The 13,654-nt window shown below is 16.2% G+C and overlaps 2 protein-coding genes across 2 annotated transcripts; one reads left to right on the forward strand and one right to left on the reverse strand.

The window, feature by feature from the left end:
- Positions 1-9,687: 9,687 nt before the first annotated feature.
- Positions 9,688-9,828, forward strand: CORC01_00010 (uncharacterized protein; the record flags this gene model as incomplete). Its single annotated transcript, XM_022611668.1, has 1 exon — positions 9,688-9,828. A coding segment is annotated over one exon (141 nt), but the record flags the coding sequence as incomplete, so codon positions are not given.
- Positions 9,829-13,142: 3,314 nt separating this feature from the next.
- Positions 13,143-13,346, reverse strand: CORC01_00011 (uncharacterized protein; the record flags this gene model as incomplete). The annotated part of the gene is made up of 1 exon (XM_022611669.1): positions 13,143-13,346. A coding segment is annotated over one exon (204 nt), but the record flags the coding sequence as incomplete, so codon positions are not given.
- Between the last annotated feature and the right edge of the window lie 308 nt (positions 13,347-13,654).

The following is a 13,654-nucleotide window of genomic DNA, read 5'->3' on the forward strand; positions in this document are numbered from 1 at the left end:
AGAGGTGTCGGATTGGAAGCCCAATTCGACCTCGAGTCAGCGCCAGCGCAGGGGCCATCTAAGGGTCTTTATATCAGCGTTCAACCGGCGATCTATCCTACGGTCAGAACCTCTCTTTTCCTCTTCACGCAGAGATCCTCTTCACGTAGAGATCAATACACAAGTAATTGAACCTCTGTCACCACGGTTCGATCGAATAAATCACCCCTGTGATACGTAAACCAACAAGAGGAGAGACTTTTAATGGCCAAATTTGTGTTTAAGGTGTACGCGGATCTTTAAAGTTATGCTATTAATATAATCTTTACTGTAGTATGAAATTAAAGTTTAACCCCCCTGTGAAGTATTTTAAGCCGTTCTTACTACTTTGCCTAAGCCAGACCCATATTACTTAATAAAGAGTTTAAACTTACTTATATTATTAATATAAGAGCACGGCTAAAGACATTTAATAAAAGGGCTAAACTTTAGCAAGATATTATAATAAGGATACCCTCGCTTAAAAATACTTATTATATATTAATCCGTTTACTTTTTATGTACAGTAAATAAAATTTAAACTTTATTTACATTTTAAAAACTTAAAATAAAAAAACGAGAACGAAGTTTTTATTTACATAAAAACGCTTTCTTTAATCTCAAAAGAAATTTAATTTTATTAATATTATAAAAAGGTTTAAAAAATAGTGTCGTCTTATAATAAAGCTAAGCTAAGCTAAATAAAATTAAATTAAGATGAGATTGGTATATATCACTTTATTATATAAGACTTACGAATCCCTTTGGATACCAGGCCGCTGATTCTGATTTTTTCATGACCAATTTCTCAGTCTCGTTCAGTACGCTGCAGTCACAGCTTCAGAGAATTCCAGTCTTCACAATCTTTACACCACTATGTGGCAAACTAACATCATCCTCTTGTGGCTTGCGTCAGTCATTATTCCGGCCTCCACACTTCCCCAACCTCAAACTGGGCCGTCAACTCCACCAGCTCGTGAAGGAGACTGTCCAATCAACGAACCAATAATCAGTGTTACCCAATCCAATCCCGAGGTCACAATAGACGTAGCAATCGAAGACAATGCCGGTATCGCTCATGTCACGGGATACTTTACGGTGGCGATCACCTTTTTGCCCCAGGCAAATCAGCCATTACGAAGAGCAACTATACGAACAATTGGGTCTGAGGTTATGGCTCCCGGAATACGTGTTTCACCGCTCTTCACCGCCTACATCAACCCCCTCCCTCTTGCCCGAGGTCAGGCACCCTCGGGAGCACGATTTGAGATCGGAGTAGATTCCCCGCGGCAGGCCGACCTACCCAACGCAATAACACAGTCACCGGAGGATGTGACAGTTGACTGGTTAGGCGCTAATCCAAGGGTGAACGCCATTATAACTTATCAACCCGAATATTATCGCAACCGTCGGATGGACGTCTGGGTTGTGAATTGGGACAGTCTCCGTCAACTAGCGGCTGCCATCTTCCTCGTACCTATTGTACGACAAGGACACGTCTGTGGTTCTAGAGGAAGTGCTCTTGAAACCCTAAATAGTACATTAGCGGATGCTCTGTCTAAGGCTTAGCAATTTGTTATCTTCGGTGTATTTAAAGGTGTATAAAATGGGTTGATCAAACTTGGATTTAGGTAGATATTATGTAGTCCGAGAGCCGGTGCCGTAATTACCTAGGTCCCTAGTTGTTAATATAACTTTGATCTCGCCTAATATTTTCTTATTTATAATTAGTGAAATGGGTGTTACTACTTAGATTTTTAATAGCTAAAAACTCTTTATTTCCTTTTTAAAGCCTTTCCGTGATGGCTTTGTAGTTTTTAAAAAGTCCCGGGCTGTAGCCGGCCCCTAGGGCCGGCCGTGTGTTACGGCTAGCTAGTTATATAATAATAAATAAATAAAGCTATAAGGATGCCGCTGCCGCGCGCCACACTAGCTCAGCCACCCTGCGCTCGAGTGGCGACGGGTCAGCGAATCTTCGGCCCTGCCGAACCAGGTCAGATTCTAAGGAACCGACGATAGCTTTATAGGTCTTTAAACTTAAGTCTTAAAATTACGATAGGCCTACTTTTATATTTTTCTTAGTCTAAGCACCTAGCTATACTCTTACAAAAACTTAAGGCTACGAAATACTAAGAATCGTATTAATAATCGGGAAGAGTATTACGACTTAATACGGATTACCAGACCAAGGCCTTACTTTATAAAACCTACGATAACTACCGTATTATATATATAATAATAAAAACTTAAACGACTCCTTTTAAAATAAAAAAATTCAAAAATAACTTATATAATTATAATTATATAATAAAATAAAAAAACGGATATTTATAAATAAATAAAATAAACGATTATAAAATTATAAAATAAACGATTATTTAATAAATAGTTAAGTAATAATAAATAAGATATTATAAAAATATATTTATAATAAAAATTTATATATAATATAAATTAAAACTAAGCTTAAGTTTGGATTTTTATAACTTTTTAAATAATTAATTTTATATTAAATTTTATAATTATTTTTGTTTATTTTTATTAAAAGCTTATTTAATAAAACTATAATTAATTCTTAAAGCTTTATTTATTTTACGATTTATGAATAAATAGCTTTTTTATGATGATTATAATAATAATTATTATTTATAAATATTATAGCTATAATTTTAATTAATATAAACCTTTATTACGATTAATTAATTATAATGTTTTAATTATTTTTATTTAATAAATCGACTTTATAAAAACTTATTAAATAATTTAAACAATATTTATTTAATTCTTTTTAATAAAAATAAATAATTTTAAATTTCAAACGCTAAGCTTTTTAAATTCAAAGAAATTTAAAGATATTTAATATTAAATATAATTTTGATAAAAATATAGTTTTTAATAAAATAACGTATATTTAAATATATAAAACTATTAAAAAAAGTTTTAAATATAATAAAAATTAAAATAAATTTTTTAATATTAATATTATTTAATTAATAAAAACTTAAGTTAAAAACGATTATAATATTATTTAAATATAAAAAATATTTAATATTATATTTAAAAAATTTAAAATTAAATATTAAAAGGTTTTAAATTTCGCTAATTAAATAAATGCGTTTTAAAATATAATTAATATTTTTTTTAATAAAAAACGATAAAGATTTAAATTTAATATATTTATTATTTTTAATAAAACTTTTAAAATTTTAAAAAGATTTTTAATTTAAATTAATAATTTTTAAAGTTTTTATTAAAGGAATTTTAATAATAAAATTGAAAAAGTTATATATATTATTAATGTTTTTAAAAAATAAGTTTTTAAATAATTTAAATTTTTTTAAAAAAAAATATTTTAATAAGGGAATTTTTAATAAATATTTTATTAAAATATAAAATATTTATTATAATTTTAAAAAGTTTAAAAAAGTATTTAATTTTTTTTTTTAAATTTTAAATAAAAAATAAGAAATTAAATATAATATATTATAATTTTAATAAATTATTATGACTTAATACGTATTACTAACCTAAGGCCCTGCCCTATAAGACCTACGGCGGCTATTATACTATATATATAATAATAAAAATATAAACGGCTCCTTTTAAAATAAAAAAATTATAAATAAATTATATAATTACGATTATATAATAAAATAAAAAACGGACGCCCGTAAATAAATAAAACGGACGATTATAAAAATATAAAACGAACGACTATTTAATAAATTATTAAATAATAATAAATAAAATATTATAAAAAATATATTTATAATTAAGATTTATATATAAAATAGCCTAAATTAGGTTTAAAAATAAACTTTTATAACTTTTTTAATAATTAATTTCTATATTAAATTTAACGATTCTTTTTAACTATTTTTATTAAAAATTTTATTAATAAGATTATGATTAATTATTAAAGCTTTTTTATTTTATAACTTATAAATAATAGCTTTTTTAAAATTATTTTAATAACGATTATTATTTATAAATATTGTAGCCTCGATTTTTATTAATATAAAACTTTATTATAATTAATTAACCGTAATATTTTAATTATTTTTATTTAATAAATTAACTTTATAAAAACTTATTAAATAATATAAACGATATTTATTAAATCTTTTTTTAATAAAAGTAAATAGCCTTAAGTTCTAAATACCGAACTTATTTAAACTAAAAAAAACGTAAAAATATTTAATATTAAATATAATTTTAATAAAGACGCGGTCCTTAATTAAATAATTTATATTTAAATACGTAAAATTATTAACTAAATTATTTAATATAATAAGAAATTAATAAAAGTATAAATTAAAACGGATAATAACATCGCTTATATATAAAAACTATTTAATATTATATTTAAAAGACTCGATGCTAAACGTAAAAAGATTTAAAAACTTATTAAATAAATAAATACATTTCGAAATATTATTAATATTATTATTACCTTTTTTATTAAAAAACGATAAAAATTTAAATTTAATATATTTATTACTTTCGACGGGACCTTTAGAATTTTAAAAAAATTCATAATTTAAATTAAAAGTTTTTAAAATTTTTATTAAAAGGATTTTAATAATAATATTAAAAAAGTTATATATACCGTTAGCCTTTTTAAAATACGAGCTTTTAAATAATTTAAACCTTTTTAAAAAGAATATTTTAATAAAAAAACCTTTAATAAATATTTTATTAAAATACGAAATATTTATTATAATTTCGAAAGGTTTAAAAAAGTTTTTAAATTATTTTTTTAAAATTTAAATAAAAAATAATAAACCGAGCGTAATATTTCGTAATTCTAATAAATTAAATTAATAAAAAACTATTTAGCCGAGTTTAAATACTTTAATATTTAGCTTAATTTTATTAATAATATTAAGATTTTTATATTTTATTAAAAATTAAAAAACGAAATTAAAAACGAAATTATTAAACTTAATAAGCTAAATAATTTTTTTTAATATACTAAACTCGTAATTAAAATCGATAACCGTTTTTATAAAAAAAAAAAAAAGAAAAGTTTAATAATAAAAACCTAATTTAAAACGTAAATATTAATAATAACTTTAATATAATTTTAATTAAAAACACCGTTATAATAATAATCTTTAATAAATTATTACTTACGGATAATATAATAGATTTATAAATTTTAATATAATAAAACGAGATTAACCCTATTAAAAAAAAAATTTAAATATTATAATTATAATAAATTAAAATATATAACTAAAAACTATAAGTAGCCTAAACGAATTTAATAACGACCTATTTTTAAAAAATAAATTAATATCGCTTTTAAAGAAATACTTTATAAATTATTTTTTTAAACTATATATTATAACGATAACTACGTTACTTATTAAAATAGTAAAAAATAATTAAAATAATATTTTAAAAAACCTTTTAATAAAACCTTTATTATAATAAGTAAATAAAAACGCTTTAAAACTATCGAAAACTATAATAAAAAATATATTTAAATACTCTTAACTATATATAAAATAATTAAAATATAATTTATTAATTTTCTTTAATAAACGTAAACTTTTATAATAATAAAAAATAAATTAAAAAAAAATAATAATTAAAATTAAAAACGACCTATTTTAATTAAAAAACGAAATCCTAACTTATAAAATACGAATTATAAATAAACTTATTTATATAATATAATAAATATTTAATAAAATAATTTAATATTATAAATACTACCTTTTAATAATAAAAAATTATAACGAAAACTATATTATTATATTAATTAATTATTATAAAGCTAGCCGATTATTAAAAAAAAAGCGATTAAATATAAAAATAATATTCGGCTTATTTTAATAACGATTTTAAAAACGATTAAAAATTAAAATAAAAAAAAACTTTTTTTAATTAAAATACAAAATCGATAAAAAAATAAATATTATATATTTAATATATAGACTTTAAATATTGAAAAAACGTTATTATTAACGTATTAAAAAATTAAATAAGGTTTATTATATAGTAAACGCTTATATTTTTTAATTTTTAATTATAAAAATAATTTTTATTATCCTATAATAATAATTATATAAATAATTTAAAATAATAATAAAAAACAATATATTTTATTTAAAACTAAGTTTTTTTATATTTAAAAAAAATACTAAATTAAATAATTTAAATAAAATAATTATTAATAATATATTTATAAAATTTAATACTAAGGGACTAAACTACGACTTTTTTTTAAATAATATTAATATATTTAATTACGAATAGCTTATAAGCTAATAATCGTTTTATAATTCGGACGAACTTTGTAACATCGCTCGACAATATATTTAATTAAAAATTAATTATAAAATACTATTTAATATTAACGATTTTATTATTAAAAAAGAAGCCGATTTAAATAAATAATTAAAATTATAAAAATTTATAAATTTTTAAAAAAAACTAAATTAACTTACTAAGGATTTAAAAAACTACTTATATAAACGATATATTTTAAATATATAATTTAATATTAAAATATTTAAAAACTATGAATTATTTTTTAAAAAGAGAGTACTTATTAATAAAAAAATAAATAATATTTACGATATTATTAACGTATTATATTTACTTATTAAAAAATAAAAACGTTTTAATTTAGTAATTAATTATGAATAGTTTATAAAAAAAGGACGGGCATTAGCCTTTAAAATATTAAAAAACTAAATACGTTAATTATAAAAAAATAATAAAAAACGGTTAAAATAAATAAGTTTTTATATATTATAATACTTTTTAATAAAGAATATTTACGAATTAAATTCTAAATAAATAGATACGATATTAGCGTTTAAAAAATCTTTATTTTATTAAGAATAGTAAATAAGTATAATTTATTATAAATATAGAAATTAAACCCGTATATATTATAAATAATAAAAAAAAAATTTAATTATAACGACGGATATATTAATTAAGAGATTATATACTTTATAAAATATATTAATAATTAATTAAAATAATTAAAATACGATATTATAAAGATTAAAAACACCGATATTATTTTAAAAATTTTATAATTATAAAAATATAATTTATAAATAAATTAAAAAACCGGCTAATTTTAATAAATAAATTTAATTATTAAACGATTTAAAAAAAAAGGTTTAAACGAGTCTTATATAATACTTAACGAATAAAAATAAATTAGATATATCGCTTTTATTAAAATAATAAAATTTATTAAAATATTTATATTCGATATAAACGATCGAGGATTAGACTTATTTTAAATTATATTTAAAAAATACCGGATTTATATAAAACTATTTATTTTAAAAAAAAATTAAGATTATTAAAATATAATAATTAAAATATAAAAATCGAATTAAAAAAATAAATATAACTTAAGTTCTATTTATTATACTTTATAAATTAACTTAAACGTAACGAACTTAACGAATATATTAATAATAAATTTAAAAAGAGTTATATTAAATTATTATCCTTTTTAATAAGAGTACTAATCTTTTTTATATTTAAAAAAAAATAAAAAGAAATTTAGATTTATAATCGACTATAAAAAACTTAATGAAATTACTAAAAGAAATTATTATTTATTACTTTTTATCTTAAAACTTAAGGAAATATTATATAAAGCTTAATAATTTATTATAATAAATTTTAAAAAAGTATTTAATTAAATTAAAATTAAAAAAATAAATAAATAAAAAACGGTATTCAAAATTTATAAAGGACTTTATAAATACTTAATTATATTTTTTAGATTTATTAACGTACCCGTTATATTTTAAATAATAATTAATTACGTATTTAAAAAGTATATTAATATTTTTATAATCGTTTATTTTTATAATCGTTTATTTTAATAATATTTTTATCTTTTTTTTTAATTTCGAGATATATAAGAAATACGTTTATATAATATTTTAAAAACTTTAAAATATAAAGCTTTTTATTAAGCCCGATAAATATGAATTTTATATATAAAAAATAGATTTCTTTAGTTATATAATTATATTAAAATAAATTTATATATAAATATCTAAAATAACGGTAGTTAAAAATTAGCTTATATTTATTAATATTAAAAACGTATAGTTATTTTTAAAATTTATTAATTTTTATTAACGATTTTTTAAAAACTACGTTAATATTTTTAAACTTTTTAATAATTTAATAAAAAAAAATATAACTTTTATTTAAAATAAAAAATACGATAATATTTTTAATAAAGTTAAAAACTTAATTATTTTAGAATTAATAATTATAATTTTAAATTTAAAAAAACTATTTAAAATCGAAACTAATACTTCGGATTTTATTATAAAAGCTATTTTAAAATAATAAAATTAATAAAAAATATTTTATCTTTATATATTTTATTTTAAAACGTTTTATAAAATAGAATTAAATTAATAAATTTATAATAAAAAATTAATAATTATAATTAAAACTTTTAAAAAATAAAAATTATAATTTTTAAAAATTAAATACGAAATTATTATTTATATAAATTATAAAAATCTAATAAACTTTATAATAAATAAAAACCTAAATAAATAATAAATTAAATAAAATAAATTCTTATTTAAATTTAATTTCCGAATTATTTATTAAAAAAGTTTAAAAAATAATAAAATAAATGCTTTTAATAAACGACCCGATTATAAAATTACGGTTTTTAAAAAAATATAAGTAATTTTTAAATATAATAATAACGGTAATTTTATATTTATTATAAAACTTTTTATAATAATTAAAAAAGTTAATATTAGCTTATTTAAAAAAATAATTCTTAAGTTTATTATAAAAGTTTATAATATTTAGGTATATAATTATTAAAATATTATAAAAATATAAAAACGGATTTATTAATATTATAATAAAACTGCTATAAAAATAAAAATCGCTAAGGCTATTAAAAATTACGATATTTATAAAAAAAATAAAAAAAATATTTATAAGCTTTATAAAGAGCTATAACTATTATTAATACTTTTAAAAATATAATATTTAATCTTTTAGGATTTTATTATTAAGTTATTAAAGTTTAAAAAGCTATTAATAAATATATAATATAATAATATTTTAATTATCGTCAACTGATTTATTAAGTTTACTTATTTTATATTATATAAAAAAATAAATAATATTAAAAAATTAATATATATTTTCTTTAAAATAATTATTATTAACTATAATTTATTTAAAAAATAAGTTTTTAATAAAAATAAATTATTTATTATTAAATTTTAGAAATCCTTAATCTTATAACTTAATATAAATTATAAATTATTGACTTTTTTTTACTCGTAAACCGATAAATAAATAAAAGAAATTAATTAAATTTTTAAAATTTACCTCCGTTACTATATAAATTATAATTAAAATAATTAAATAGTATTATTATTAATAGCTTAGTTTATATATAATAATATAGTTAACGAAAATATAAAAAAATCCCCTTTTTATTTTAATTATAAATTTTAACTAACTATATATAAAAAAAATACGTAAAGGATTATAAATTATAAAAGCTATAATAAATATAAATAAACTTAGGAAAATTTAGAAAAAAGCCTTTTTAAACCTCGAGTTTATATAGTAATATATAAAAAAATACGCCGATAAATTAAAAATTAATAAACTAATTTTTAAAAAAAAAATAACGTATATCTCTTTTATTATAATATTAAAATAAAACGATTAAATAATAAATTAAATTATAAAAAACTTAGCCCTTTTAAAATTATTAAAAAAGTTTTATTAATTAATTTTAAATTAAAACTCTTAAATACGATATAATATTACTTAGTTTTTTATATTTTATTCTTAAAGTTAGTATTTAAAAGGTTATATACTAAAAATCGTATTATTATTAAATTTAATATATTTAAATACGAAGTTAAATAAGTTATTAATTATCGAATTAAAAAAAGATAAAAAGAATACTTTATTAAATAAAAAAATTATGGATATAAAAATAATATATAAAAACCCGTTACGAACTTTTAAAACTCTTAATAACTTTTTAAAAAATATTAAAATTAAATTTAAATTTAATATTTTTAGTTATTACGGCGTTTTAATTAATAATATTAAAAATATTATTAACTTACGCTTCTTAAGTTCTTAAAAAAATACTCTTAGTATTTTTAAAAAATTCTTTTAATACAATACGACTTTTTTTAAATATTATTTATTTTTAAAAATAAAAGCGTTTTAATTTAAATAATAACTTATTTAATTTAACTTAAGCTTTTTAATAAGTTTTAACTTTTTTTTATAACTTTATAATTCTTTTTTAAAATTACGATTTTTTTATTTATTTTTTATAATTAAAACGATTAAACTTTATTATTAAACGATTTATTATATTTATTAATCGGGATTTATAAAAAATAATCTTTAAAAACTTATAAATATAAATAATATTAATAGAAATATTATATAAAATACCTAAATAATAATATATTCTATAAAGACTAAAATTAAAAAAAAACTAAATAATGAATATTTTAAAAATAATAATTTAAATATAATATTATCTTTATATTTTTATTAAAAAATGAATAATATATAATAAATAATAACGAAATATAGTTATTTATAATTTCGATTTTTTAATTTAATTTAATATAATATTAAAATATTTTTAATAAAAATATTTAATAATTTTTTAATTTAAAAATAAATAATTTATTTATAAACTTAAGGATTAGATTTTTAAAAAAAAGAGTTAATATTATAATTTAATACGTATTATTAAATTAAGGCTTTATTTTATAAAACTTATAACGATTACTATATTATATATATAATAATAAAAATATAAATAGCTCTTTTTAAAATATAAAAATTATAAATAAATTATATAATTACGATTATATAATAAAATAAAAAATGGACGTTTATAAATTAATAAAACGGACGATTATAAAAATATAAAATAAACGATCGTTTAATAAACTATTAAATAATAATAAATAAAATATTATAAAAAATATATTTATGATTAAAACTTATATATAAAATAGCTTAAGCCGGGCTTAAAAATAAACTTTTATAACTTTTTTAATAATTAATTCTTATATTAAATTTAACAATCGCTTTTAACTATTTTTATTAAGAATTTTATTAATAAAACTACGATTAATTATTAAAGCTTTTCTACCTTATAACTTATAAATAATAGCTTTTTTAAAACTATTTTAATAATAATTATTATTTATAAATATCGTAGCCCCGACTTTTATTAATATAAAACCTTACTACGACTAGCTAGCCGTAATATAGATAAGGTTAATAAAAGATTATTTAATTAAGTTTAAATACTTTAACGTTTAATTTAATTATATTAAAAATATTAAAATCTTTATATTTTATTAAAGGAATTAATATATCGACGTCGTGAATTAATATATTAACGTCGCTCTTATACCGACGTTATTATTCGGTTTCCTTATTAACTTAAAAAGATAATACTTCTTTATAAAAACAATAAAAATAATTATATTAATATAGCTATTTTTACCTTTTTTTTTAACTTGAGTTTTTATTTAAAATTTCTAAAAATACGTATTATAACTTACTTATATTATAATTTATAAATCTTAAATAAAGATTATATAACTTTTAAAAAGGCTTATTATTTAATTACCTTTTATAACGTAATTATAAAGATTTATCGTTATTATAAACTATTTTTTATTAATTTTATTTTTTTTGAATATTAAACTATATTAACTGTTTATTTATATAATTCCTTATTATCCTCCTTTTATATTACGGCCAGCTAGTCGTAGTAAGTATATTAATAAAAGTTAAGGCTACGAATACTAAGTAAATAGTATTATTAAGTAAGAAAGCTTCGGTAATTAATTATAGTTTTATTAGTAAAATTCTTAATAAAAATAACTAAAAACGATCGTTAAATTTAATATAAAAATTAATTACTAAAGAAGTTATAAAAGTCTTTTTTTAAACTTAACTTAAGCTATTTTATATATAAATCTTAATTATAAATATATTTTTTATAATATTTTATTTATTATTATTTAATAGTTTATTAAATAATTATTTATTTTATATTTTTATAATTATTTATCTTATTTATTTATAAACGTCCGTTTTTTATTTTATTATATAATTATAATTATATAACTTTTTTATAATTTTTTTATTTTAAAAAGAGCTGTTTATATTTTTATTATTATATATATAATATAATAGTTATTATAAATTTTATAAAATAAAGTTTTAATTTAATAATATAAATTAAATTATAATATTAATACTTTTTTTTAAAAATGTAATCTTTAAGTTTATAAATAAATTATTCGTTTTTAAATTAAAAAACTATTAAATATTTTTATTAAAATATATTAACGTTATATTAAATTAAATTAAAAAATTAAAATTATAAATAATTACGTTTTATTATCGTTTATTATATATTATTCGTTTTTTTAATAAAAATATAAAAATAATATTATATTTAAATTATTATTTTTAAAATATTTATTATTTAATTTTTTTTAATTTTAATATTTATAAAATATATTATTATTAAGGTATTTCGTATAATATTTTTATTAATATTATTTATATTTATTAATTTTTAAAAGTTATTTTTTATAAATCTCGATTAATAAATATAATAAATTGTTTAATAATAAAATCCGATTATTTTAATTATAAAAAATAAATAAAAAAGTCGTAGTTTTAAAAAGGAATTATAAAATTATAAAAAAAAGTTAAGGCTTATTAAAAAGCTTAAACAAAATTAAATAAGTTATTATTTAAATTAAAACCGTTTTATTTTTAAGAATAAATAGTATTTAAAAAGAGTCGTATTATATTAAAAGATTTTTTTAAAAATATTAAAAACGTTTTTTTAGTAGTTTAAGAAACGTAAATTAATAATACTTTTAATATTATTAATTAAAACGCCGTAATAATTAAAAATAATAGGTTTAAATTTAATTTTAATACTTTTCGAAAAACTATTAAAAGTTCTAAAAGTTTATAATAAAGTTTTATATATTATTTTTATATTTATAATCTTTTTATTTAATAAAATACTCTTCTTATCCTTTTTTAATTCGATAATTAATAACTTATTCGACTTCGTATTTTAATTTATTAAATTTAATAATAATACGATTTTTAATATATAATCCCTTAAATACCGATTTTAAAATTAAAATATAAAAAACTAAATAGTATCGTATCGTATTTAAAAATTTTAATTTAAAATTAATTAATAAAACTTTTTTAATAATTTTAAAAAATCTAAATTTTTTATAATTTAATTTATTATTTAATCGCTTTATTTTAATATTATAACGAAAAAGATATATATTATCTCTTTTTTTTAAAATTAATTTATTAATTTTTAATTTATTAACGTATTTTTTTATACGTTATTATAAAAATTTAAAGTTTAAAAAAGTTTTTTTTTAAGTTTTTTTAAATTTATTTATATTTATTATAGCTTTTATAATTTATAATTTTTATATATTTTCTTTATATATAATTAATTAAAATTTATAATTAAAATAAAAAAGGGATTTTTTTATATTTTTATTAACTACGTTATTATATATAAACTAAGCTATTAATAATTATA

The sequence above is a fragment of the Colletotrichum orchidophilum genome (assembly GCF_001831195.1).
Source record: "Colletotrichum orchidophilum strain IMI 309357 chromosome Unknown Scaffold_1.1, whole genome shotgun sequence".
Classification (NCBI taxonomy): Eukaryota; Fungi; Ascomycota; class Sordariomycetes; order Glomerellales; family Glomerellaceae; genus Colletotrichum; species Colletotrichum orchidophilum.